Source organism: Cupressus sempervirens, chromosome 7 (genome assembly GCF_028749045.1).
Source record: "Cupressus sempervirens isolate cs-2001-9-10 chromosome 7, ASM2874904v1, whole genome shotgun sequence".
Lineage (NCBI taxonomy): Eukaryota > Viridiplantae > Streptophyta > Pinopsida > Cupressales > Cupressaceae > Cupressus > Cupressus sempervirens.
The window spans coordinates 77,824,880-77,850,865 of record NC_143124.1 but is presented as its reverse complement, the minus strand read 5'-3'; the positions used below and the strand labels follow the sequence as shown (position 1 = coordinate 77,850,865).

At 34.9% G+C, this 25,986-nt stretch overlaps 1 protein-coding gene across 1 annotated transcript; it reads right to left on the bottom strand.

Moving 5' to 3' along the window:
* Positions 1-21,048: 21,048 nt before the first annotated feature.
* Positions 21,049-25,651, bottom strand: LOC149545592 (alcohol dehydrogenase 3-like). Its single transcript, XM_089790730.1, has 10 exons — positions 25,442-25,651; positions 25,083-25,219; positions 24,953-24,999; positions 23,344-23,669; positions 23,174-23,256; positions 22,875-22,950; positions 22,505-22,566; positions 22,162-22,257; positions 21,690-21,851; positions 21,049-21,543 (listed from the first exon to the last, which is right to left on the bottom strand). Exons 1-10 carry the CDS (start codon positions 25,482-25,484, stop codon positions 21,427-21,429), a joined length of 1,149 nt encoding a protein of 382 aa, XP_089646856.1. The 5' UTR covers positions 25,485-25,651; the 3' UTR covers positions 21,049-21,426.
* Between the last annotated feature and the right edge of the window lie 335 nt (positions 25,652-25,986).

The following is a 25,986-nucleotide window of genomic DNA, read 5'->3' as shown; positions in this document are numbered from 1 at the left end:
AGGTCTAAATATTGCTTAAAACTAACATGTGTTGAAATATAAGTTGTTTATTATTACTGATAATTAATAGACTTTATTTATTGTTTATTATTAGTGATAATTAATGGACTTTATTTTTTCATATTAAGTATAATAGAATTAATGACATTTACATCATGTAGTGGGTTTCAAAATAATTCATCCCAAAAAATAGGCTCCTCAAAAGGAGGATATTGTATGGTGAACCTTAATATAACTTTACAAAAATAGTATACATTTTATATCAAGATGCTAAAAGGTACTCATATTTATGAACAAATTTCATTATTTATAAGGCCAATCCACGAAGTTTGACCATTAGACCCTTCCATCCACTTAAAGATCTTGTCATTTTGAACATTTATGCTATAAAAATGAGATGGTACTAAAACTCTAGGTCATTGAGGTATGGCAAGTGGAGGTGTGGTTGCCACAGGAATGGCTTGGATTGAGTGATATATGGTACACCTTGTTTTTTCCTTTATTTCTTGCAATTGTATTTTGAGTTGGTTCAAGGCATGATCGAATGTTGAGCTCTTTGTATCATTCAAATATATGGTGTACCCATAGGCAAGCTCCTTTTTATTAAGCATTTGAGCAACATCTTTATTTAGCAAATCACCCAAAAAAAATCATCTATCTTCATAATTACTATTATTTTATAATTTATGTTTTTTTATGTTCGATTTTTTAATTAAAAAAATATTATTTTTGGAGTTAAATATGATAATGTAATTATTATGGTTTTAAAAGTTGATTTCAATTTTGAAAAATATTGAAATGAGTGTAGAGTCAAATATCGTGTACCCCCATTTGCAATTTAGGCCACACTTTTGTAACCACTTTAGCATTCAATCCATTAGAATTCATGTAGGTCACCTTGCATCATCCTTTTCCTAGCAGGATGCTCAAATTCCACATCGGTGGCTATCTTTTAGCATTGCATTTACTTTTCCACATGTCATTTTTTATTGTGATGTGTTTGGACACTAGCCCATCATTCAGATGTTCGCTCACTATCAATTCATCCACCAACATATTAATGCTCAAATGTTGGTCATGTGCATGCTTTTTACTTATCACTTACTTGTATATGTAAGAATCTTCTAGAACCATTAGGAAGCCTCTTTTTCCCTCCTACTCTCTTTAAATTGAGGTATTTTCTTCTTTCAACCTCTCTTAAAATTCTCTGCCTACGATCTCTATATTTTTCTTGCTAACTACTCTCTTAGTTCTTATGTACACACAATCTCTTGCATTATCTTGTCTCTCGTAGCTCTCTTTCTCTCTCACGTGCTACAACAAACCTCTTGCAATGAATTGGTAATATCTCTCCATCATCTCTCTTGTGTCTTTGAGTGTCTCACAATTTATCACATCCTTTGTCTATGATATATCTCATGCAATAGGGTTTTCTCTCTACTAGTGAGGTTTTTTTCCATTTGCATATCTCATGTAAGAGGGTGTTCCTCCATCTTTGTTTCTACAACATTATTATTTATCTTTTTTCTTCTATCTATCTATTTAGTTGATGTGGAGGTGAAAACACCAAATAAGAGACTAGACTAAGGCAAGTCTCCAAATATCCCCCGACAATTTTCTCTCTCTAATAGTTGTTCAGGTCTATTGGAAGTCTTCAACCATACAAGGGTTTTCTTATACTTGATTTATTTCATTTTCATTCATCTTTGTTATTTGATGTATTTTATCATATTTCTGACTTTTATATTTTGCAAGTTATCAAAAGTACAGACCTAGGTTCCTATCAAAAGTACTAATTGTTTCTGACTTTCTTTAATCTCTCCAAGTTTTCTACCAATTGTGCTCTTAGAATCTCGCTCAAATTAGCCTTTTCTCTTTCAATGCACAATTTGTAAGTTGCATGTATAAATCATGTTGCAGAACAAATCTTAGTGCCTATGATTCTGCTCACAAACTTAACATCATCTTGTTTGATCTTGCTAATGACAATTCCTCTCCCATTGTATACAGATTTAATGTTTTCCAAAACAACTTTCTTTACATTATTTTCATTCACATGTATAGCTCCTTCATTACACAAACCAGTGACCTCATGAATAAGGTTAGCTAAGATTTCTACCACATTATCTCCTAACCAAAACTTTACATCATGAACTCTACTTAGTATGATCTTGGTCCACTCCTCATTGTCAAACTCATAAGTGAACATATATTTAACTAGGTCATTATGTTCTAGGTGTTTGAATTCTTCTTTAAGACTCGTGTCCTTATTGTATATGAAGTCAAATTCATTTTCTATGTGTCCCTCTTCGATAGACTCAAATTTCTTTTTAACATAACTACCAATATCCTCCAACTATAAAACTTTGTCTGGTATTTTCAAAAATGCAACTATGGGATTGTCTTCCAAGGGTTGGATAGAGTTTATTTTCATCTTAGGTCTCAATTCATCTTCCACATTATGAACTAACAACATATCTATATATTTAACTAAGAGTTTTGAATTTAATTTTTATAAATTCAACCTTCGTAAATTGTAAAAACCCCTTTTTTTTTTGTAGATATAGGGTTTTTTAGAAAATTCACTTCAATGTTGCATATATTGTCTTGAATTCACTCTTAATTTTCTCTTTAACTCTTTGCACAATCAAATTATGCTCAAAATCTCAATTCTGGTCCTTAAATCCTTTCCATTTACCTACTCCATTAATTGTGCAAGTATGCAATCCTCAAAAAGTTGTTTTTGATAACCAAGAGACTTGTTTTCTTTCATGTATCCTTATATGAACTCCAAAACCTTTGTGCTCTTAAGTATAGCTTCAAAACAACATATTTTACCTTATACTAATGTCGCATACATTAACTTACTTCATGTCATTATTTCTACCTTCCTGATGCTCAATCTTTAATAGGAAGTAGTTAATTCAAGTAGGATGAATAAAATACAATTTTTGAATTCAATCTTCTTTGAGATGATTTGTTTGACTAATCCTCTAACACTACATGTGAACTAGATGGATCTTTAGCTTTGACAAATACCTCTCTGAACTCTTCTACATGTGATTTTATGATGTCTTTTTTATTGTCACTTATGCTATCATTTTTTTTGGCATCCTACTTATACTCCTTCTAAAGTTTAAATTCCTTGTATTGTGCCTCATATCCATTCTACACAATCTTGCCATATTACAACAGTTGTTACACAACTAGCATACCGATGCATTGTTTCAAAATCTGGGTCTAGGTTGGTTTACAAGTCATCTGCAATTTCTAGAAATATGTTCAAAGTTGTTACATTTGTAACATACAATGTTATTCCATCTTGATCCATTGTTTCCTTCTTCAAATCTTCTTCTAGTAGGGTTAGTACCTCTAAACATTCTACTATTGCTATTATTATTATTATCAAACTTAGGTTGTTTACAATTTACTACTCTATAACCAAAACCATGACAATTATAACAATAAAAATTAGTAATAGGTTTAAATGACTTACCTATGCAATCCCTTTTCATATGACCAACTCCATTACATGCATAACATCTACCTTTGAATTCATATCTTACTTCAATTTACCTAGATTTCTTAGGTTCATCAACTCGTTTAGATTGACTAACTTGTTCAATCTCCTTAGGTGTATCAATAGATTGATTTGACTCAATCTTGTTAAGATCTTATTTTTCTTGCATAGGCTGATGAATTTAGGATTAAGTTCCTTTCTAGCTTCATATTTCTTTGTTGATTTTTCTCCAATGAAATATCCAAGATCAGTCTTATCATAAGAAGGTCTCTAAAAAGATATTTGTTCATTAATCTTATCACTACTAGAATATAACTTCTCAAGTTGTTTCTTGTCCTATGTCAACTCTCCTTTCACAGTGATGTACTTTTGAAGTTCTCCATACTAGAATTTAGTAGATTCAAGTTTAGAAGTAACTTTGGTAAGGTATCTCAAACTTTCATTTTCAGATCTGAGATCCTAATTCAACTTTTCCATCATCTTTCTTTAGGCTCAATTTCATATCAGTAATCTTCAATTCATGCTTCATGATCTCATTTTATTTCTTCAATCTAAAAACTTCATCAATGTCCTTGATTTGATCTTTAGGCTCTTTCTTGGATTTGAGATAATCAATCTTGTCTTTCAGCTTTCCAATGTAGTCCTTTGCATCTTCATATCTTTCTTTCAAAGCATCTCTTTCTTCAGTAAGAATATCAATCTACTCAAGAGCTTCTTCTAGATTCTTTTGTAATTGTCACATATCCATAGGGATCTTACTCAAGATGTTAAGCCTCCTCTGAGTAATTATGCTCTGATACCAATTGTTATAAAGGCTAGGGTTGTCGTTGCACCAAAAGACCGACATGTCAATGCCCTATACAAACAATAGTCTTATAGAACCACAAGAGGCAGTTAAGCCATGTCGTGAAGCATGCAAGGGATGTTGGCCCACTGCCAACATATCCTTCTTTCATTCCCATGTCTTCAAACTAGCCTCTCAAACTTTCAGCTTTAGCCCTTAACACATTTTTGTCTCCTCCATGAATTTGTGCCAACTTACCTCAAATTTTCTTTGTAGTAGTGTGATCCTTGACATCATCAAACTTGGCATAATTTAGGGAAGATACCAATTCTATCATCATTTGACTTTGCTTATGCTTTTCTTTTATTTTCTAAATTTACATGGATCTAAGTACTTCTATGTATTCATGTTCCAAGTAGTATAGTTCAGAATCTTCAATTGCAAATAGATACAATCTTATCAAATATTTCCATTTTGGGAAGTTCTCTTTGTTCATCATGGGTACCTCTCTTTTGTACATCTTGATCTTTAGCTTAACTCCCTTCAAACTTTCCCTGGAAGCACCACAACTTTCATACCAATAATGATTAAAATAACTGTGAGAGGGGTAAACCAATTATCCTTAGGGGTGTACCAATTCCACTTTTAACAACTTCAAACAACTCAGTCAAATTAACAAATCCACTCAGTCAATATAGAAAATCATCAATAATTCAACTTATTCATTTGAACACCCATCTCTCTATTTTAGTGTTAGCTGAATTGCAGAAACATGTAATAGTAAACAACATAACACATGCAAACAACATTCACACAAGTATGACACCAAGATTTAACATGGATACCCGATTTGGAAAAAAATCACCAAGTAACATGCTACCACTTTTTCACTCTTCTGAAGTGAGCCCAGTTAAGAGCCAACCCTATTAAATACAAAACACACCATTAGGTGTGACCATAGTAAAGGTTTTAAATCACCTTGTTAGAGGTCTTCAAAATTATTCCATCAAAATGTCACCTTGATTAAAGGGTTTACAACATGACTATTAGGTCAACCTTGATTAAAGAATTTTATTGCACAATGGTTAGAAAGTAATAGCTAGGTTGATATGATAAATTACAACTCACTTTGCATGTTCAGATCTCCATTTAGCTCATTGCTCATTCATTATCTGGTCTTTATCATATTCTCCATCTCTGATCTACTTGGAAACACCTCAAGCAATCTCTCCTATGTCAACTTCTAACTTTTCCTCTATAACTCTTGTTCTTCAATTGAGTCTTCACAAATTCACCAGTCAGCCTATAAAATATCTCATATGCCTCCTTAAATAGATAGATTTAATATTTTTCCACTTAGAAATAGCCATAGATCTTAGGGTTTGATCAAATTCATTGAATATGTTCGTCATTTGTCTTTCTTCTTCTTTCCTTGAAACTTCAACAAACTTCTCATTGAATCCTCACCTTGGATCACTTAACAAAATTAATTCATGCATTAAATAGGTTAGCTCATAAATCCTCATCTATAGCATGTTTTGACTATTCTATAAATTCAACTTTGTTGGTCTTAAATCTTGATTCTTTCTCAAACTATCAATGTACTAACACTTAGTCATCATTGGGTAGCTTGATCACTACTAGTTTATCACACTTGACTTACATTGGCCTGCTTGGCCATCACTATGCTTGGTCACTCCTTCAATTTTCCTTCATCTTTCTCGATTACTACCATCACTTAACTAATACTTAAATTCCTTAATCTTTTGTTCGGTAATGCTTAACTTCTTCATTGACCTAGTAAATTATTGTTTGGTCAAAATAGTGTTTTACATAACTTCTTGACTTGCATCAATCATCTCTTCTACACTTCAAATTATCTTTCTTCTTCACTTAATACAATGGTCAAACAACACATTATCTTGTCAAATACTAATTGATCAAGTTCCCTTTTTAGTTACATCATACTTATTCCTCTTTACTCAACCACTTTACTAATTTATCTTGTCATCTCTCTTTTAAAATCCCCTTCATTAATCAAATGACATGACAATCTACACTGTTAGCAAATGTCTTACCAGTAAGGTTTGACATTAATGACAACATAACAAATTTTCTAATTGTAGTTCCAACAGAGTTCATCTCACCAACCTTCTTCTTCATTTTCTCAATCTCCTCCTTAAGAGATTTCTTCTCACCTTCTTTGTTGGCATCATGCTTAAATAATTCACCTTCATTTTTTGAATTGGAAGATAGTGATGATTATGATGATGATGAGGATGACCCACATTGACCCCTTTGTTTAATTTTCTTACCAGTGTCCTCTTCTTCTAGACTAAGCTTCCTCTTTGATAACTCTTGCTACTTCACACTTCATTTTCCTCATGTCTTACTTAATGACACTTCTGACCTTGATGGTGTAAATTCTTTTACATGTTTTTTAGCCTCATCTTGTTTGGACTCTTCTTTTGGTATTGAAGTCTTTTCCTTTTCTGGTGTCTTCTCCCTCTCTATTGTCTTTCCTTCTTGGGAGTCTTCTTTTTTTCTATTCTCATTTCTTTCTTAGAGCTCTTCTCATTTTTTGGCACTTTAGCTTCTTCTCTTTGAGTGACCTCTATGACTAGTGTGGTACTTTTACCTAGTGTGTGTGTCTCATGTTGTTCTTTTGGAGCCTTATCTTTCTTGGGAGGCTCTTCATCTTCTTATTTGTCACCCCTTCCTAGGGTAGCCTCCTTTAGTCCTCTCTCACCATTGGTTGTGTTGCAAATTTAGGAGACTTTTTGATGGGGAGTTTCTCACACCTAGAGCTTCCTTGCAATTTTCAAGGCTTTCTCCTAGCCTTCCTAGGGTCCTTTATCAATACCCTAACCTAGAGGATATCTTCCTAGTCCTCTCCAAACTAGAATCTCACCTATCAATTTGAAATACTCTCTTTATCCTCCAAACTTCCACTAAAGCAACTTTTTGCATACACAAGCCATCAAACTCAGTTATGGTTCCCAAAAAGGTAAATAGTTGTTTATAGGCCCTCATGTGGTTCTTGGACATTTCCCAACCATTCTACATCTTCTTTGAAGGTTTTGAACTTAAAAATCATAAACTTGCATAGTTTAGCCTTGTAGCCCTATCAACCCCAATTAGGCCTCCTACAAACAAGGAACCTACTATAACTCCCAAAATTCATTAATAGTCCTCTCTAATGTCTTCTAGACTTTGTTTCATATCAACCTAGACCAAAGGATTTTCTAGGTTTTAGCTCTCCAAAGTGTTTGTATTGTACTTTTCCAAAAAACCCTATTTAAGGGTTTCAAGGGCAGTGACAGCAACTTAGTTTGTTTGATGCTTGGATATTCTTCTTATATCTTCTCCTTTGGTATTCACTATTTGGACACTTTAGTCAACCTTTATAATTTCCCAAGAAGGATTGGCACAAAAAATCAAGTAAACTCATTAAAACTCTCCTGCAAGCATTCTAACTCCTAGCCAAACAACTTTAGGCTTGCTTAGGGCTCACATGAAAAAATACTAAACTTGTTCACACAACCTCCAAAATTCATATTTACATAATTTACAAAGGGTACTACTTGAATCCCAAAGGCCATTAGGTTTTAACCATAGAAATTCAAGTTATAGTCATTCTTGTCTAGACTACTGTGTACAAACTAGCAGGAAAAGCAAAACTAGATAATTTCCAAAACCTATCAAAATGTACCCAAATTCCTCAAAAAAGTATGCAAATATTAGTTACATATTTTTAAGTAGCTAATCCATGCAAAAAAGTTAGAGTATCAATCCAAAATAATAGATCTCACACCAAAATAATGTTTTTCCTGTCAACACTTTGCCTCTTGCTCATGAACAATTTGTAAAAGACAATCACCAACCCTCAAAATGGAGTGGTGTGTCCTTTTATACCTTAATATAAACTAATTACACACTCAAGTAAAATTCTAGACCTATTCAGTGCTTCTTCCTAAAATTGTGGAAATGTTGTCATGACAACTTTTCAAAATTGCAAAGTTGTCATGAGCAACTTTTGGAATATTTGCAAAGGTGACCTTTTAACACTTCAAACCTATCAAGTTTGATTCAAATCCATCCAATTCAATCCAAAAAATCCTATGGATCATATTTTAACTCCCATCCCTCAATCTTGAGGTATTTTGTAACTTTGACCATAGTTGACCCTATTCGAACCTTAGAGCAATAACTAGGTCTTAACAACTTAATCATGAACAACACTTGAAATAAACCTATTTATAGACTCTCTAAACACACCTTGGGACTTTATTATTAGTCCTTATTTGGTCAATGGTTGGCTAGACCATTTACAAGTCAAAATTCCTATTAGGGATTGCCCTTCCCTAAGGTGCTCCTGCACCATACTCCCCCTACAAGAAAAAAACTAAGTTACATGTGGTGAGAGGAACTCCATGCTGATACCATGTTTCTTGAAGTCACTCTCAGCAATCCATGTTGCTTCAGCTTCAGGGGTGTCTTTCCACTTTATCAAATGCTCCGTGTAGACCTTGTTCCTAGTACTCTTCTGCACTCTAGAGTCTAGTATCCTCTCAACTTGATGTTGTAACTTCTTAGGTATTTGTAACTCTACCATATCCTTGTTCAACTCTACTTGATATTGTTCCTCATCAAGATTTGGACTCTTATATGGTATCAAGTCTTTAACATTGAAAATGGGAGAGATTGACATGTCCTTAGGTAAGTCAATTTTGTAGGCATTTGAACCATACTTCTCTAACACCTTACATGGTCCAATCCTCTTCATTTGGATTTTTCTTGGGATCCCCTTTTGTAACTTGGATTTATTCAAGAACACCATCACCAAGTCCCCTATTTGAAATTGTAGATCTCTCATTCCCTCATCTTTCTTCTCCTTCAACTACTGATTTGCCTCCATCAATGTCTACTTCACTTGATCATGAATCTCCTTCATTGAATAAGAAAAATCATCTACATCCCCATTGATTATCATGTCCTGGTAGCTCTCAAAGCTCCATAATGCCACTTGGATGATTTGGAAAGGACATAGTTCTATTGTTCTATTTTTACTATCATTGTAGGAAAACTCTACTTGAGGAATAACTTGCTCCTATCCTTGCCCATAATGCTCAGTCAAACACCTTAGTAGGTTGCTAAGAACCCTGTCAATTACATCTATTTGACCATTTTGTTGAGGGTGATAAGTAGAACTATGAGCCAAATCAGTGCTTAACCTCTTCCAAAGTGTCTTCCAAAAATGCCCCATGAATTTGACATCTCTGTCGAAAAATACTCATTGGAAAATCATGTATTTTAACTATCTCCTTGAAGAAAAGGTGGGCGATATGACTAGCATCATGTGTTGTTTTGTAGGGTATAAAATGACTCACTTTACTGAATATATTGACCACAATAAATATAGTATCCAATCCTATCTTTGTTCTAGGTAGGCCAACTATGAAATCCATGCTAATGCACTCCCAAGGCCTATTTGGAATGGGTAATGGTTGATAGAGTGTTGCATTAGATGAAGTGACTTTATCTTTTTGGCATATCCCACACTGCTCTACATACCTCCTCACATCTCTTTGCATCTTGGGCCAATAATAGAACCTTTCTACGAGGTATAGGGTCTTATTTAGGCCAAAATGACCACTTGTACTCCTATTATATTTTTCTTGAATGATGTTTTCCCTCATAGACCCTCTTGGTATACATAACTATTGTCCTTTAAACAACAACCCATTTTGCAAAGTAAATTCATAAAATTGACTATGAAAGTGGTTTTCAAAATTTGTACATGCCATATATGCCTCTACCAAATCAATATCTTCCACATACATAACTTTGAACTCCTTAATCCCTATGCTTTGCAACTTGACCTCTTAAACAGTCAATAGCCTTTTGCTTAAGGCATTAGCCACCTTGTTATAGAATCTCTTCTTGTGCTTAATTGTAAAGGTATAGGATTGCAACAATTCCATCCACTTAATGTGTCTAAGGTTGAGTTTCTCTTGTGTGTTTATGAAACTAAGGGTCTGATTGTCAATATAGACAACAAACTCCTTTGGTAGCAGATAGTGCCCCCATTTCTTGAGGGCTTGAACTAATGCATATAGCTCCAACTCATAGGAAAAATACCTTGACTTTGCCTCATGAAGCCTCTCACTGAAAAATGCCACAGGCCTCCTCTCTTCACTTAGCATTGCTCCAACTGCAATGTTATTGGCATCACATTATACAAAAAATAACTTTTCAAATCTTGGCAAGACCGTCGATATTGGTTGAGTTCCCACTTCCTTCCTCAATCTTTCAAAACTCTCATATGTTGTCTTAGTCCATACAAACATGGCTTTTATGCCTCCTTTTATGGTGTCATTCATAGGAGCACAAATCTCACTAAACCTCCTCACAAATTTTCTATAAAATTGGGCCAGTCCATGAAAACTCCTCACCTTAGTAGCAAACTTAGGAGTAGGAAAATTCAAGATTGCCTCTACCTTTTTTTTTTCCATTTTCAAATTTCCTTAGGAAACTGCAAAGCCCAAGTAAACAAGTTCTTCCTTCATTAACTCACTCTTTTCAAGATTTATTGTCAACTTCTCCTCTTGGAGTCTCCTCAACACAATTTCTAGCTATTCATATGCTCTTCCTTTGTTTTGCTAAATATTAGGATGTCATCCAAATATACTACCATAAACACACCAATGTAATCTTTTAGGACTTCATTCATCACCCTTATAAATGTACTTGGTGCATTGGTAAGACCAAATGGCATTACCAACCAATCATAGAGTCCTTCAGTGGTTTTGAAAGAAGACTTCCACTCATCATCCTCTTTCATTCTTATTTGATAATATCCACTCTTAAGATCAATTTTTGAAAAATATCTAGCTCCACCAATACAATCCATTAAGTCTCCTATCCTATGAATAGGAAATATATTTATTATTGTTATCCTATTTATTGCCCTAGAATCTGTACACATTCTCCACTTACCTCCATTTTTAGGGGCTAGGACAACTGGAACAACACATGAGCTTATGCTTTTTCAGATCAACCCTTGGTCAAGCAACTCTTCGACTTGCCTTGCAATCTCCTTGTTTTTCTTAGGTGTCATCTTTTATGCAACTTTGTTTGGGAAAGATACACCTGGTATGAATTCAATCTAATGACTTATTTCTCTTTTTGAGGGTAATGTAGGTGGTGCTCCATCACATACTATGTTTTTGAATTGATCTAACAATTGTTGTACTTCTATAGGTATGGGTGCTTGTTTTGGTGACTCCTCCTTTGGCTTCTCTATAATTGCATAACCAAATCTATCCCCTTCTTTAATGTCTTTAAGAAATTCCTTTCCACTTACTAATAATGCATTGGCATTTATTTTTTCCACTTAATCTTCCTCTATCAGAGATTGTATTCTATAGGTGATTCCACCCTTCTTAAAGGAGTATTTGTTCTCCTTGCCATGGTGAACTAGCTCTCTATCATATTGCCAAGGCCTTCCTAATAAAAAATGATAGGCATCCATTGGAATCACATCACAAAGGAATCCTATAGCAATATCTACCCGTACTTGTTCATTCACCAAGATATTCTCACCCTTGTTTAGCCAAGTCACCCTATAAGGACACACATGAGGAATCTTCATTAGTCCTATCTTGTGCACTACCTCCTATGATATCACATTATGATTAGACCCTAGGCCTATGACAACATTGCACACTTTCCCAAGTATCTTGCATGTAGTTCTAAAAAGAACCCTCCTTTTCTTATATTCTTTTTTATTGGTTCCTTGACTAGAACCCTTTTAAACATTAGATTCTCTCCCTTTTCCAATTCAAGATCCACCTCAGTTTGTTTTTGGCTATCCCCTTCTTGTACATATGCAATCCTCTTTTCACAATAGGATGTTGATGACTTATCTAGACATCTATAGGTAGGGTGCCCTATCTTTCCACATTGATAGCAGTTCATGTTGCTAAAGTGTGAGCCCTTGCTACTACTTCCAAATCTTCCTCTTCCACCATTGGAAAAACCTCTTCCTCTACCATAGCCTCCTTTGTTACTACAATCATGAATTTGTTCAAATGAGTTAGAGTCCCCTTGGCCTCTATTCTCATTACCTCTTCCATTAGAACTCCTTCTATGGCCACCTCTAGAATCTCTACCTCTTCCTCTACCCTAGTTGCTAGATTCTTGTTTCTTCTTTAGTTTTTCTTCCACCTTAAGAGCCATTTCGTAATAGCTATGTAGTGTTGTAAGGTAAAAGAGACTCAACTCCTCCTCTATGTTCCATCTAAGGCCATTTAGATACCTAGCCACCTTAATCCTCTCAATTTCTTGTACTCTGGACCTAAGGCTTAACTTTTGAAACTCTCTATATAGGCAGACACAACTATTTCTCTTTGTCTCAAGTATTTTCTTTTCTTATGTAACTAGATATCATAATCCTCTGGCAGATATGTTTCCTTCACTTTGGCTACCATAGCTTTCCAATTAGCTATTGGTTACTTCCCTTCACTTTTCATTTCATCCTGCACAAACTTCCACCAAGTTAGTGCTTGCCCTCTCAATCTTGATTTAGCCACTTTGACTTTTTGAGCCTCTAACACTTCATCACATTTGAAGTGATTCTCCATGCCTTCAATCCATTCTAGGAACAATTCTACATCCATCTTCCCATGAAACATTGGGATGCCTTCAATACTTTTCCCTCCTAGTGCTTTTAGTGCCTCGAGGAATGGTTCTTGCTCACCTAATAGAGGATCAAGTTTAGGTACTTCATCCTCTATGTCCACCTTTTTCTTTCCCTTGTTGGTGTTGGTTTCACCATCTTCTTTCATCAAAGTTGTCTTTGCAACTTCCTTCAATTTCTCTTTCATTTCTTCTATACCTTCATCAAGAAGCCTAGTTTTCTCATCCATTGCTCTCCTTTGTTCTTCCACCTCCTTGGCCAACTCTACATTGGGCACCATAGTGTTTTCCCCTATGGATTCTCCTTCTATTGACATCCACTACTCACTTCCAAAGCCTTTCAATGACTTTGATACCACTTTAATGGGGAGTTTCTCACACCTAGAGTTCCCTTTCTCTTTTCAAGGCTTTCTCCTAGTCTTTCTAGGGTCCTTTCTCAATACCCTAACCTAGAGGATCTCTTCCTAGTCCTCTCCAACCTAGAAACTCACCTATCAATTCAAAATACTCTCTCTATCCTCCAAACTTCTAGTAAAATGACCTTTTGCATACACAAGCCATCAAACTCACTTATGGTTCCCAACAAGGTAAATAGGTGTTTAGAACACCCTCATGTGGTTCGTAGAAATTTCCCAACCATTCTGCATCTTCTTTCAAGGTTTTGAACTTGAAAATCACAAACTTGCATAGTTTAGCCTTGTAGCCCTATGAGCCCTAATTAGGCCTCCTACAAACAAGGAACCTGCTAGAACTCCTTATAAGCCTTAACAAGCCCCTCTGATGTCTTCTAGACTTTGTTTCATATCAACCTAGGCTCAAGGATTTTCTAGGTTTTAGCCCTCCAAAGTGTTTGTATTGTACTATTCCAGAAAACCCTATTTTTAAGGGTTTTTAAGGCAATGATAGCAACTCAGTTTGTTTGATGCTTGGATCTTCTTCTTAGATCTTCTCTGTTAGTGTTCAATTTTTGGACACTTGACTGTACCTTTATCATTTCCCAAGTAGGATTGGCACAAACAATTGAGGAAACTCATTAATAGTCTCCTATACGCATTCCAATTCCTAGCCAAATAACTCCAGGCTTGCTTGCAAAAATACCAAACTTGTTCACACAACCTCCAAAGTGCATATTTAAATAATTTACAAAGGCTACTACTTGAATACCAAAGGCCATTAGGTTTTAACAATGGAAATTCAAGTTATAACCATTCTTGTTCAGACTACTGTGTATAGATCAGCAAGAAAAGCAAAAGTAGTTACTTTCCAAAACCTATCAAAATGTATCCAAATTACTCAAACAAGTATGCTCAGTTTAGTTACATGTTGTTAAAAACATAATACATGCAAAACAATCAGAGTATCAATCCAAAACAATAGATCTCACACCAAAATAACATTTTTCCTATCAACACTTTGCTCCTTGCTCATGAACAGTTTGTACAAGACAATCCGCAACACTCAAAATGGAGTGATTTGGCCTTATATACCTTATTCTTAAATTCTCAGACCCTCAGGTTGAATTCTAGACCTATTTAGTGTTTCTTCCTAAAATTGTGGAAATGTTGTTATGACAACTTTGCAAAATTGCAAAGTTGTCATGAGCAACTTTTGCAATATTTGCAATGGTGACCTTTTAACACTTCAAATCTATCTAGTTTGATTCAAATCCACCCAATTTGGTCCAAAAACACCAATGGATCATATTTTAACACCTATCCTTAAATTTTGAGGTATTTTGCAACTTTGACCATGGTTGGCCCTATCAAGACCTTAGAGCAATAACTAGGTCTCAACAACTAGATCATGAACAACATTTGAACTCAACCTATTTACACACTCTCTAAACACATCTTGGGACTTTATGATTAGTCCTAATTTGGTCAATGGTTGTCTAGATCATTTACAAGCCAAAATTTCTATTAGGGATTGCCCTTCCCTAAGGTGCTCCTGCATCACTTGTCTTTCTCCTCTATGACTTGTCTTACTAGGGAGTCAACCTTCTATGAGATTCCCACTATGATAGGTGTGGAAATACCAACTTGTGTATAACCTTCATGTTTCTCCTTGGGCGCCTTCACCTCATATGATCCATCTAAAACCTATCCTTTAACTACTTCTATTTTCTTAGAAGCGTTCTCCTTCTCTTGTCAAGTTTGTTGGATGGGTATGTCTTCCCTCACTAGTGAGTATACCCTTATTAGTGAAGCTTCTCTTAGTGGTGAAGCCTCCCTTTGAACTAGTTGTGTTGATTTATCTTTTGTTGGTGAGTTCTCCTTCTAAGTAGATCATTCCATGAAAGGATTATGTTGGGAACCTCTCCTTGGCAAAATGAGAGGAATAAAATTTACAAGCACATTAGGTAGCTCTTCTACATGTCCCTCTTCATCTTCATCCTTACTAGATCCTAGTCCATCTTTTAGGTTCCTTTTCTTTGGATTGGGTGGCTTTATGCTCTTACCTTTTGAATTAGTGTGCTAAGACAATTGTGCCTTTGCTTCTTCCTCATTTTTCTTCACACAAAACTATTCTAATTGGTCAACTAGTGCATTCCAATGCTTTACTACATTTTCATATACTTCCTTCAATTGTCCAATGGTTATGAGAGTTACATTCTATTGCATTCCAAAATCCAATTTTTAGGCATCTAAAAATGTCTTCCTTTCTGATGAAGAGTACTTTGACCTCATCTTAGCAAGGGCATCATCAAGTATTTTCTTGATTGTAAGATCCCTAGCCATTTCTTGAGCACAATGTCTCCCAGTTCTTTTGGTACTTGTTCTCTTACCTCTATTGGCCTTCTACTAAATGTTCTCATACTAAGCAGTACAACACTCATAACATTATTCTTGATTGTTTCGTTAAACATAGAGAATCTATTTTTCAATGTTTTACAACTTCCATTATGAAAATTATTAGCTACAATGTCATCAATGGAAAGGTGGGGTGGTTGATTCTTACCTTTTTTTACCACCTTTTCCACTTCAACATTAATTTCTATTTTTGAAGACTCTTTTTCTTTATGTACTAGTGACAATTTCCTTTGATTTTTTTTTCTTTCTTGTTCTTCTTTCTCTTGTATGTTTCAGTTTTTGTAGGTTGAGTTGTGGTTGCCTCCTTACCAGTATCTTTTGTTGTCTCAACAAGATTAGGTGATGAATTTTTAGCTGGACCAAGTTTTTCCTTGATCTTTGCCACTAGTTAAGGACTTGACAAAGGTCCATGATGAGCTCTTCCTCAACATCCATTTCTTCAACTTCTTCTGACTCTATGGTCTTGGGACCTTACCACTTCTTTAGTTATTTCATACAAAAATGGTGCCAAGTAGTGATTTCTTGGTTGAACCACTTGAGTCATGCATTTGTCTATATTTGCAAGGAAATACACTTCATTTTATGCTCTTGTACAAGATCAAAAGGAATCATTTTCCTTTGGTACATCTACTATAAACTTTGAAGTAACCCCACATGGTAGTGTTTCCTTTTCCTTCCAGTTTCATGTATATCTTGCTAATCTGGGTTGTGATAGGTGTATCTTTTTCCCATGTGAAGGGTAGATATCATGGAAATATCCTTCTAAAATAAAAGAAAATGCTCACAAAAATAGCTCCAAATTAAAAAATATGTTTTCTATAGTCCTTAAACTTTCCTAGAGTTTCTATTATCTGTCTATGAAGCCATCCACTTAGGTCAAGTGTGGTATGGTCTTGAATAACCTAGTATGCACCATATACAACACCACTTGAGATGTTGTTGTCTCAGCTTGAGTAGCAGATCTGGTAGGAAATCACCATTATTGTGAATCTCATCTCATGGTTGGGGATGCCATTTATTCTGCAAGCTCAGCCATCTGTGTGGCCTCCAGCCAATTTTGCAGCATTTGTGGTTAAGATTGTTCTGGTGGTTAGTTCTACCTCAATGCTATTGAAACCTATAACCCTTTGAAACACATCCTCCACGATCTTATAGGGGTTTTCCTAATACATGTACCAATAGTTCACTCTTCTCAGAATGGACCTAACCTATCCTTCGTGGAAGAATTTGGAAATGTCCATGACATGTAACAATGTCATCTTCTCTAAATGCTTGTGCTTGATCTTCAAAACCCAATTTTCACAATGCTCCCCACATAGGTCATGAATGTTTTTATCACATAGCTCTTGAATCTTGACCTTTAGGAATGCACTTACATCCTTAGTAAGTATAACATTAGAAGGGAGCAATGATAATACTCCTATCATATCTCTCACATTTGTCTTCAACAAGAGAACCTCATACTGTAGTCATTTGGTGACGTCTCCATCGACTAACACGAATTTTTTTATTTCTTAAGCCATTTGTTTTGAAATATTGGTGGTAATTGATGATTGATTGGTTTTTGTACTCTGAAGAACACACCACTTACAAGAGTGCCATTCTATCTTTACCTCTCTCATGACCAAAATATAAACATTTGGCCTTGTCCCATAAGAATTCAAGGGTTATAAATGCATGATATCCTATGACTTTGATTTTTTGAAGACAAATAATGTCCTTGTCATGTAACTTATTACACCAATTCTTGACAATATATTTCCTCTCAGGCATTTCAAGGCCTCTAACATTCCAACTGCACATGTGAAGATTCATAATCAACAAGCTGCATGGTTTGAATTTTTGCATAATCTATTAAAACAGTCTAGGATCTCATTATTCTTTATTTTTTATTTCTCTTGCAATTTTTAGCACTGTTACTCCTCTCATAACTTTTCCTCTTCTTTTTCTTATTAAACACCTTTGTAAACCGCACCTCTACCTAATAGTGAGCATTAGGGAGGATATGAAATTTATTATTCTGAGTTCAGTCCTTGGAAGTATCTAGTATGGGATCAACATGGTCCTCACTCTGTCCTAAGGAGTGTTTCTCTAGATCCAAAATCAATCTTATTATTACAATTAATATTTTTTTAAAGAAAGTCATTGAGCATTCTATTTTAGGTGTCATCCACATTTATTTTTTCTCTAGTGACAAGGATATATTACAGTCAAGAGCCAAATGGGTTCGGGAATTTATGGTTGCCACTTTGTTTAGTTTGTTGGACATTATATTCCTCCTCAAAGAGGGGATTACTAAGAGTTACAAAATTTTCTAACATCCTATCATGGGTACCTTTGAGAGAGGTGTTGTCTTCCTCCTTGTGGTTATTGTTACCCTTCACACAATTTTCTCCATTATTCTTGTTAACATTCTTGTCTGAATTATGATACTTGTTCTATGAAGGGGAGCTATTAGCATCTTGAATATTGAAATCCTTATGAATATTTTGCAGGAAGTGAAAAGCCCGTTCAATTTATAATGAAAGCAAGTCCTGACATGTCCAAGTTTGCAATTTTCCAACAATAAAAATCGTCATCTATTCTAATCAAAATAGCTTTAGGAAAAACAATATCATGGTTAAGAGAAATGAGGATTCAAGCATTGAGATGGGGCAAGGTAATTTTGGAATCCTCCACTTGGAGGACTAAAGCAAGTCTTGACATCTCCAAGTTTGCAATTTTCCAACAATAAAAATCATCATCTATTCTAATCAAAATAGCTTTAGGAAAAACAATATCATGGTTAAGAGAAATGAGGATTCAAGCATTGAGATGGGGCAAGGTAATTTCGGAATCCTCCACTTGGAGGACTGTCCCAAGGGATTTTAGTATATGTGGAATAAAGGACAATGTTTTTGGTTGAACACCTCAAATTCAACCCAATAAGGTGCAAAATAAGTCATGAGGTGTTCAGACTTATTATTAGGAGGATATGAGAAGACCCTAAACAAGGTTTGGTTGACACTTCAAAGGCCTTTTTGAAAACTTTTTCTTGCATTCAGAAAAATGGCAAGCCCCTTTTGGACCATTATATTGAAATTAACCAAATCCCTAGTTTCTTTCCCCAAAGATTATTAAACTAGCTATCCAAGATTTTTCTAGCAGGAAAGAAATTTAATATGTATGCAAACAAAAAAATTGCAATGCTTTTTAATCTAACTTGTTTGGTTTTAACAAATTGAGTCTCCACAACAAGCAACAAGGCCTTACCTTCACAACCTCCCCCATGCTCATCTCTTCTAAACTTGTCTTCTTCTCATCGATGTCCATTAGACACAAACCATCCTCTGTTTTCCACCAATTCTCTCCCAAGAAAGGTTCTATTAAAGGAAGTTGTCATTGGCTTAATGGAAGAATGGTTTTTTTGTGACTATAGCACTACCTAGCCACAAGGAACAAATAACAAGGTACTAAGTACAATTAAAAGGTAATCGACCCAAAAATGAACACAATTCACGATGGGGCCTAGATATTTACCACGACACAACCTCAAGACAACACACAGAAGCCAATGCTAGCCACTGAAGTAGTCTGCAACTAGGGCATGCAATGGGTGGCATCATCACACCCTACTTGTAGACTGTTTCCTCAATTTTTTTTCAATTATAATGTCACTAACCATACTTTCTTTGGAAAATGCCATTTCATTTAATGTACATGTAAAATCCACTATGTTAAGATCTTTGAAAGGAGTTGATAACCATGTACCAAGCTATCTTCTTATTTGACAAGCCTATCTTGAGAAAATTGTACGCACTGAGATGAAATAAACTTGGAGTTTCATTGCTTAAGGCTAATATATTCTCAAATGAAAGGTGGCAAAAATAGTCTAAATATACTTGTAAAGCCTTACATATTTATGAAATACTAAAGAAGGAAATAAGATCAAGGACAAATAAAATTCTAAATCTATATAGTTTTTCTCAAAGGAAATGTGGCAAAAATAGTCTAAATATACTTGTAACGCCTTATATATTTATCGAATACTAAAGAAGGAAATAAGATCAAGAAGAAATAAAATTGTAAAACTACAGAGAGGAGAAAATTATTTTGGGAATTCAATTCATATGACCTCTCATTCAAGGTGGTTTTCAAAGAATGAAAAATATAATAGTGGAATTAAGCTTTAATGATGGTTCTCATTTTGTCATTATTAGACATGATAAGAGTTTGGATTTTGATATATTGTTACATAATTGATGAGAATAAATGTTGTGTCAAATGCATCATAAACTTTTAGACACCCAAAGTGAAGAGTTACATATCTCCATCTATCTTCCTTGTGTTCCTACATGTGTGAAATTACACTTGTTATTCCTTCTTCCCTGTGTAATATCTAATCTTAGACGTGAGAGGAGTCACTTGTCTCTACCCCTCTTCTCTATAATGTGAGATTTTGGATCTATGAGTTTTGAAGATATTCCATTTAAGATTTATTGTCCATTGTTTTGGTTTTATTGTTTTAATGTTTGTAGACTAAATTGCTTTGGTGTGTTTTATTCTTTGTGGACTTAAGGGTTTGCCAAATGATACGTAAATATATTGAATATTGATAGTTTTGTGATATTACTAACAAACTCATCTCTCATGAGAATAAATGAAACACTTAGCACTCATTAATATTTTTGTATGTTCAACCCCTTGGTTTTGTAAATTTTAATATTCCTTGATTGTAGTTGCAAAATTGGCCATGTTTCATGTCACCCATAGATGTCTCATAGCAAGGTTTCCAATAAACTATTTAGATGCCTTGAATATACAAATATTGATGTTAATGGTATTTCAATGATCTTGCAACACTATAGGATGGGTACTCATTATAATCATGTAAGAGTACTTTGAGCCATCTGTAGTTGGATCATTTTAGAACCTGTAGTAGTAACTTGTTTTTTAGATCGCACTTTACTTTGCCTTTCAGAACTTCCTAATGTCACAATTGAGAACTTCGATCATATTGAGGCCATAGATCATATTAAGTAGGAAACAATCATCATGATACCATGAGTAGCTCTAAATCACTTGGGATAAGAGTTTTATCAGAGAAATAATATTATATCATAGAAGACTCTAGACCTTTCCTTGCTGTAAATTTTGTAACATAGTATGGTGCTCTTAAGAACAAAGCTATCTTTTGGAAGCATATGATCCTTTGTAAGGAAGATACAGATAATGACATCATGTAGAATGCTCAATTTAAAATAAATGATTTCTTAATTTATCTTTTAATTACAAGAAAAAGTGGTGAGAAGAACACTCCTTTCGCTGTGTCTAAACTCTAAGCTGGTAACAACTGAAATATAACCCCAGAAAAACCCATCTCAAGCCTATTACTAATAAGTACTTGGGAAAATCGTTTAGAAACAATTTAACAAAGAAACAACTGTATCTTTTATTGAGTAACTATAACTTAGCTTAAACTAAACGTCTGCATAGAAACCCTGACAATAGTAACAACTAAATTACTGATCACCAGCCAATCTTTTTCACATCCACCTCTATAAATTCCAAAAACCAACTTTGAAAGAATGAAGCCCAAAAACCTTCCACAGTGCTCAGACTTTCCTCGCTGTCTAATCTTCCATATTAATTATACATCTAAGGCCCTCTCCTTCCATCATATAATCAAATGCCTTGTTGATATCAGACAGAGGGATTTCGTGAGTAATGAACTTCTCTAGCTCAATCTCCTGCATAAGGATTGTAAACCATTTTAATACTACAAGTTTGAAATTCAAAAGATGAAATTTAAAATTTGAAATTCATGAAAAGACGTGTGTGGCCTGATAATCTAAAAATTTATAGAATTACATAGAAACCACCATAGTTTCCTTACCTTTTTCATGTATTTCTGCACCAGACGTGGTAGATCTGTCCTGGGCTTATAGTTCCCAAAGAAGGTCCCTTTTAGTGTTTTTTCGTTCAGAAAATTCACAGGATTGGTTGAGAAAACTGCATCTGAATATGGCACCCCTACTAAAACAGCAACGCCCCACCCCTTCAAATCAAAACAAGAAGACAAAGTCAATCTGAGTAGCACATAGAATCACTTCTTTCAAGTGAGATATAACTAAAACGTTACACTTGAAATCTAAGTGGAGGTAGGTTATGTGCATCAAGGTTACCAGAGCTTGTCCAACATGATAGAAAAAATTGATTAGAAAAATAAATTAAAAAGTTTTCTACAATGAGGTAGCTTAAATGGAGGTAGGTTTTGTCCATCAAGGTTACCAGAGCTTGTGAAACATGATACCAAAATTAATTTCAAAAATGGAAATAGATTATATAATAAGGGTTGGGGCATATACATCATGACAAGCTTCGAACGCCTGAATCATTGCATTAATATTCCCTGTGCACTCGATGCTGTAGTCTACTCCCCCATCAGTCATGTCTGCAATTACCTGTAAAAACAGAGTAAGAAATCGTCATTCCTTTAATATTTGAATATAACAGAAGGGTGAAATCAATGGAAAAGCAATAGTATTTGTCAATAACACAACACTACAAATGGAGAAATCTCTTTCTCAAAATAACTAGGTTTGGAAAACGAAATAAGATAGATAATAGTTCCCCAATTAAACCCCACAAGCCGACATAGCTTAACATTATATGTTACAGAAACAGCATGAAAAGGGAAGTTGAACAAACCTGTTGGACAGGTTTTTGATAATCTTTTGGGTTTATAAATTCCGTCACTCCAAATTGTTTTGCTGAAAAGTGAAAAGAAACAACAAAGAAGAAAACCAGAATAAGAACAAATAGCAATGATGCATTGGGGTTTATGATCAGTTATTAAAAAAGCTAACACAACAATTTCTATCAGAAACTCTTCAGTACATACAAAAGATAGTGGAAACCTAATGTCTCTGCTAACAACTGGTTCAGAAGATTAGTAGAAGCTGAAAGGGCTCCAAAACCTTTAAAAAATCTAAAAGGAACTTCAGATATGCCATGTGTATTTTTGAGAATTTACAAACATATTGGTGAAGTAGAACTCCATGAAAGAACCCTTCAATACCTTTCTCATATCTTGCAGAGTTAAAATCAATGCCTATTATTCTGGAAGCTCCAGCGATTCTCGCTCCTTCAGCAGCCTGAGAATTCACTCAAATTTTAAGCTTCAGGCTTCCACAATCCTTGGTTATAAAAAATAAAAACTTGGGGAAAGTGGGTATCATGAATTTTCACCATAGCCGTTTCAAGCAACTCTCAATGCAATCTACAGCCATGATATGAAATAATAAATCTATACAGAGCTTCCCCAAAATTAACTTTGGAACACAGCAATTAATTACATTGTACAAACCAATGTCTTACCGCAAGTCCGACTCCTCCGAGACCGAATACTGCCACAGTCGAACCCTTTTTTGGTTTGGCCACATTTAGTGTAGCGCCCATTCCTGATTCAGCACAAAACTGTAACTACATCTAGTAAAGATTGAAAAATAATTGGCAATTTTTGATGATTCGGCTTATATTAACAGTACCTGTGGAGACACCGCAACTGAGAATGCACACTTTGTTGAGAGGAGCTGCAGGATCTATTTTGGCTACAGAGCCAACGTGTGCTACAGTGTATTGACTGAATGAGGATGTTCCGAGGAAGTGATAAATTGGCTCTCCTCCGATAGAGAATCTTGATTTTCCGTCATTGAGCATAACTCCTCTGTCCGTGTTAATTCTTAACAAATCACACATATTGCTCTCTTCTGATTTGCAGTGTCTGCATTCGCCGCACTCACCTGTAAACACAGGAAGAACATGGTCGCCCGGCTTCAGATCGGTTACTCCGTCTCCCACACTTTCCACCACTCTGCCATTCACAATTTGTTAAATTGGGTTAGCATTAATGAACTGAACTTATACAAATTGGGACAGATTCATCCAACGAGTAGTACCCAATTTGGGGCAGACTGAGAAATTGGGTTTTCAGTAACTAGGATTAATTAGCTTCAAATGCATGTTTTATAATTGAATATTGAGTTCATGGGCTCCATTAGCCTCATTTGCATCTTCTACAAGCTACCAGAAAAATTAGCGGAATAGCAGTTTGCCCCATTGCATAGCGTTAAAATCCTGCTCTGTTTTAACAATTGCTTTTGGACACATGGGTATTTTCATGTCTACAAAATGTTGCAACAAATAATAGTCATTTTTCCTCAGCAAGCCTACTAAATTTTGCCAAAGAGATACTATTTAAAGATTGAATAGTATTCTATTTTATATTAAATTTTAAAATATTAGTAATTTTATAAAGCTTTAACAATTATAAATGTTCAAGATGTTATATTTACAACTCCTTACTGCTCTAGTGTCCTGATGATGGTTCACCGACCGAAACATTGGCTCAAAAAAATTCACACAATCAAAAATCTAAAAGTGCAGAATTACTATGATGGATTGTAGAAATGCATTTACAATTAAATTATATTTGTTTTTAAAAACTGGTAACTAGAACCATTTTAGACAATCTATTAAAAATGGACGAGTTAAAATGGAGAGACTCTTATTTTAAATATAAGATTCCGCTTTATCCTATAACAAACTTTAGTAATCTTCTCATCTATTCATAAAAAGAAATCTCCAAATTATCTATATCAATCCAATTCCATAAGAACACTATTGTTTTTTTTTATTTTTTATGAATAGAACTTTAGCTATCACTTCAAATTTTTGCTTAAGAAAAAGTAGCAACGGCGCCTAGCAGCAGCATTTCTATCAGAATTCAGATCGTCCTTTAAATCTTTTGTTAAACACAAGTTTTAGGTTTTTTTCATTTAGTAATCTTTAGGTAGACCTTATTTCTTACAAGTTCTATTCAGATATTAGATTAGTCTCTCATTTACTAATCTTCACCTACACCTTGTTTCTTACAAGGTCTACTCAGACATTAAATTCTTCATTCATTTCCACATTGTAACTTGATGAAAAATCTACATTAATCAGCTCTCAATTCCCACTATTTATAATCAGACATTCAATTCTTATATTCAGTTTACACATTGATCTACACTCTGATCAGAGCCCGGTTCTCTAATTGTTGAGAAAAATATGTTAAATTTAGAAACATGAGACATGAAAGGCAATCGAACATACCCGGCTGCTTCATGTCCAAAGATGCGCGGGAAAATAGGATTCTGGCCCTGCAACAGAAAAAAGAAACCGCAATGAGATTTAGGTCAAAGGCAAATGTCCACTTTGTTGCCATAAAGAGGATCATTCATACCTTTGATTGCCAGAAAGTAAGGTCTGTGCGACACAAGGAAGTGTAAGCGATTTTGATTCTGACTTCCAAAGCCTGTGGAGGCGCCACTTGAATTTGTTCGATCTTCAGGGGCTCCCCTGCCTTCCATGCCACAGCGGCTGCTCACAAACCCAGATTAACAAAATCAACAGATAAATCTATAAACAACTTTTCAAACACAATCAAACTCTGCCAAAAAGACAAAATATGAAATCTGGAGAAAACTTTTCAAACACGATCAATCTCTGAAAAAAAATGAAAAGAAACAACAAAACCCGCATTTCAATTTAACTCCTCTGTAGAATGCAAAACTACATACAGAAAGGAAAGGGGAAACATACCCTTGCATGTGAGGATCTGTCCTGCAAGAGAAATTGATGACATTTTTGCGATCGCTAGATTTCGTTCGCTTTCGAATGAAAGAATCGATTGTTTTTGGATTTGGAAGAACAGAGTGTTTCCTTATAAAGCCACCGATTTGCCGGTGGGTCCCTACAGAAAAACAATCAAACGCCACAAGGACAATAGCCGTCTGTATTCCTTCCCTGCACATAAAAAATAAACCGTTAAATCAGTTTATTAGAGGAAATGCGGTGTCTTGCTCCGGTTTTGACATGAAACCATGGGCAGTTTCGATTCCAATGAGTAAAACCCACTGAATAGTGTGGTTAGATTCTTTGTACGTGTCCAATTTCCGCGGTGAAGTTGATTGACTGCTAGAAAAGCACTTGCGCTCCGTGGAAAGGGGCGTCCGCCAAACTGTTTTTGAAGCATTTAAGCGCTAAGATGGCCGAATTGTCTAGACGTAGGATGAAATTGCAATTTTTATTGTATTTATTACTTCAATTAATTAAAACATATAACCAAGAAAGATCATTTCTAATTG

What these genes read in the sequence shown, in the direction of transcription:
- LOC149545592 (XM_089790730.1), bottom strand. Translation starts at nt 25,484, where the DNA reads ATGTCATCAATTTCTCTTGCAGGACAGATCCTCACATGCAAGG. An exon ending in TTTGGACATGAAGCAGCCGG is followed by an intron (nt 23,670 to 24,952) that starts GTATGTTCGATT and finishes TGTGAATGGCAG; the next exon opens with AGTGGTGGAAAGTGTGGGAG. An exon ending in CAGTTGCGGTGTCTCCACAG is followed by an intron (nt 23,257 to 23,343) that starts GTACTGTTAATA and finishes GTGCTGAATCAG; the next exon opens with GAATGGGCGCTACACTAAAT.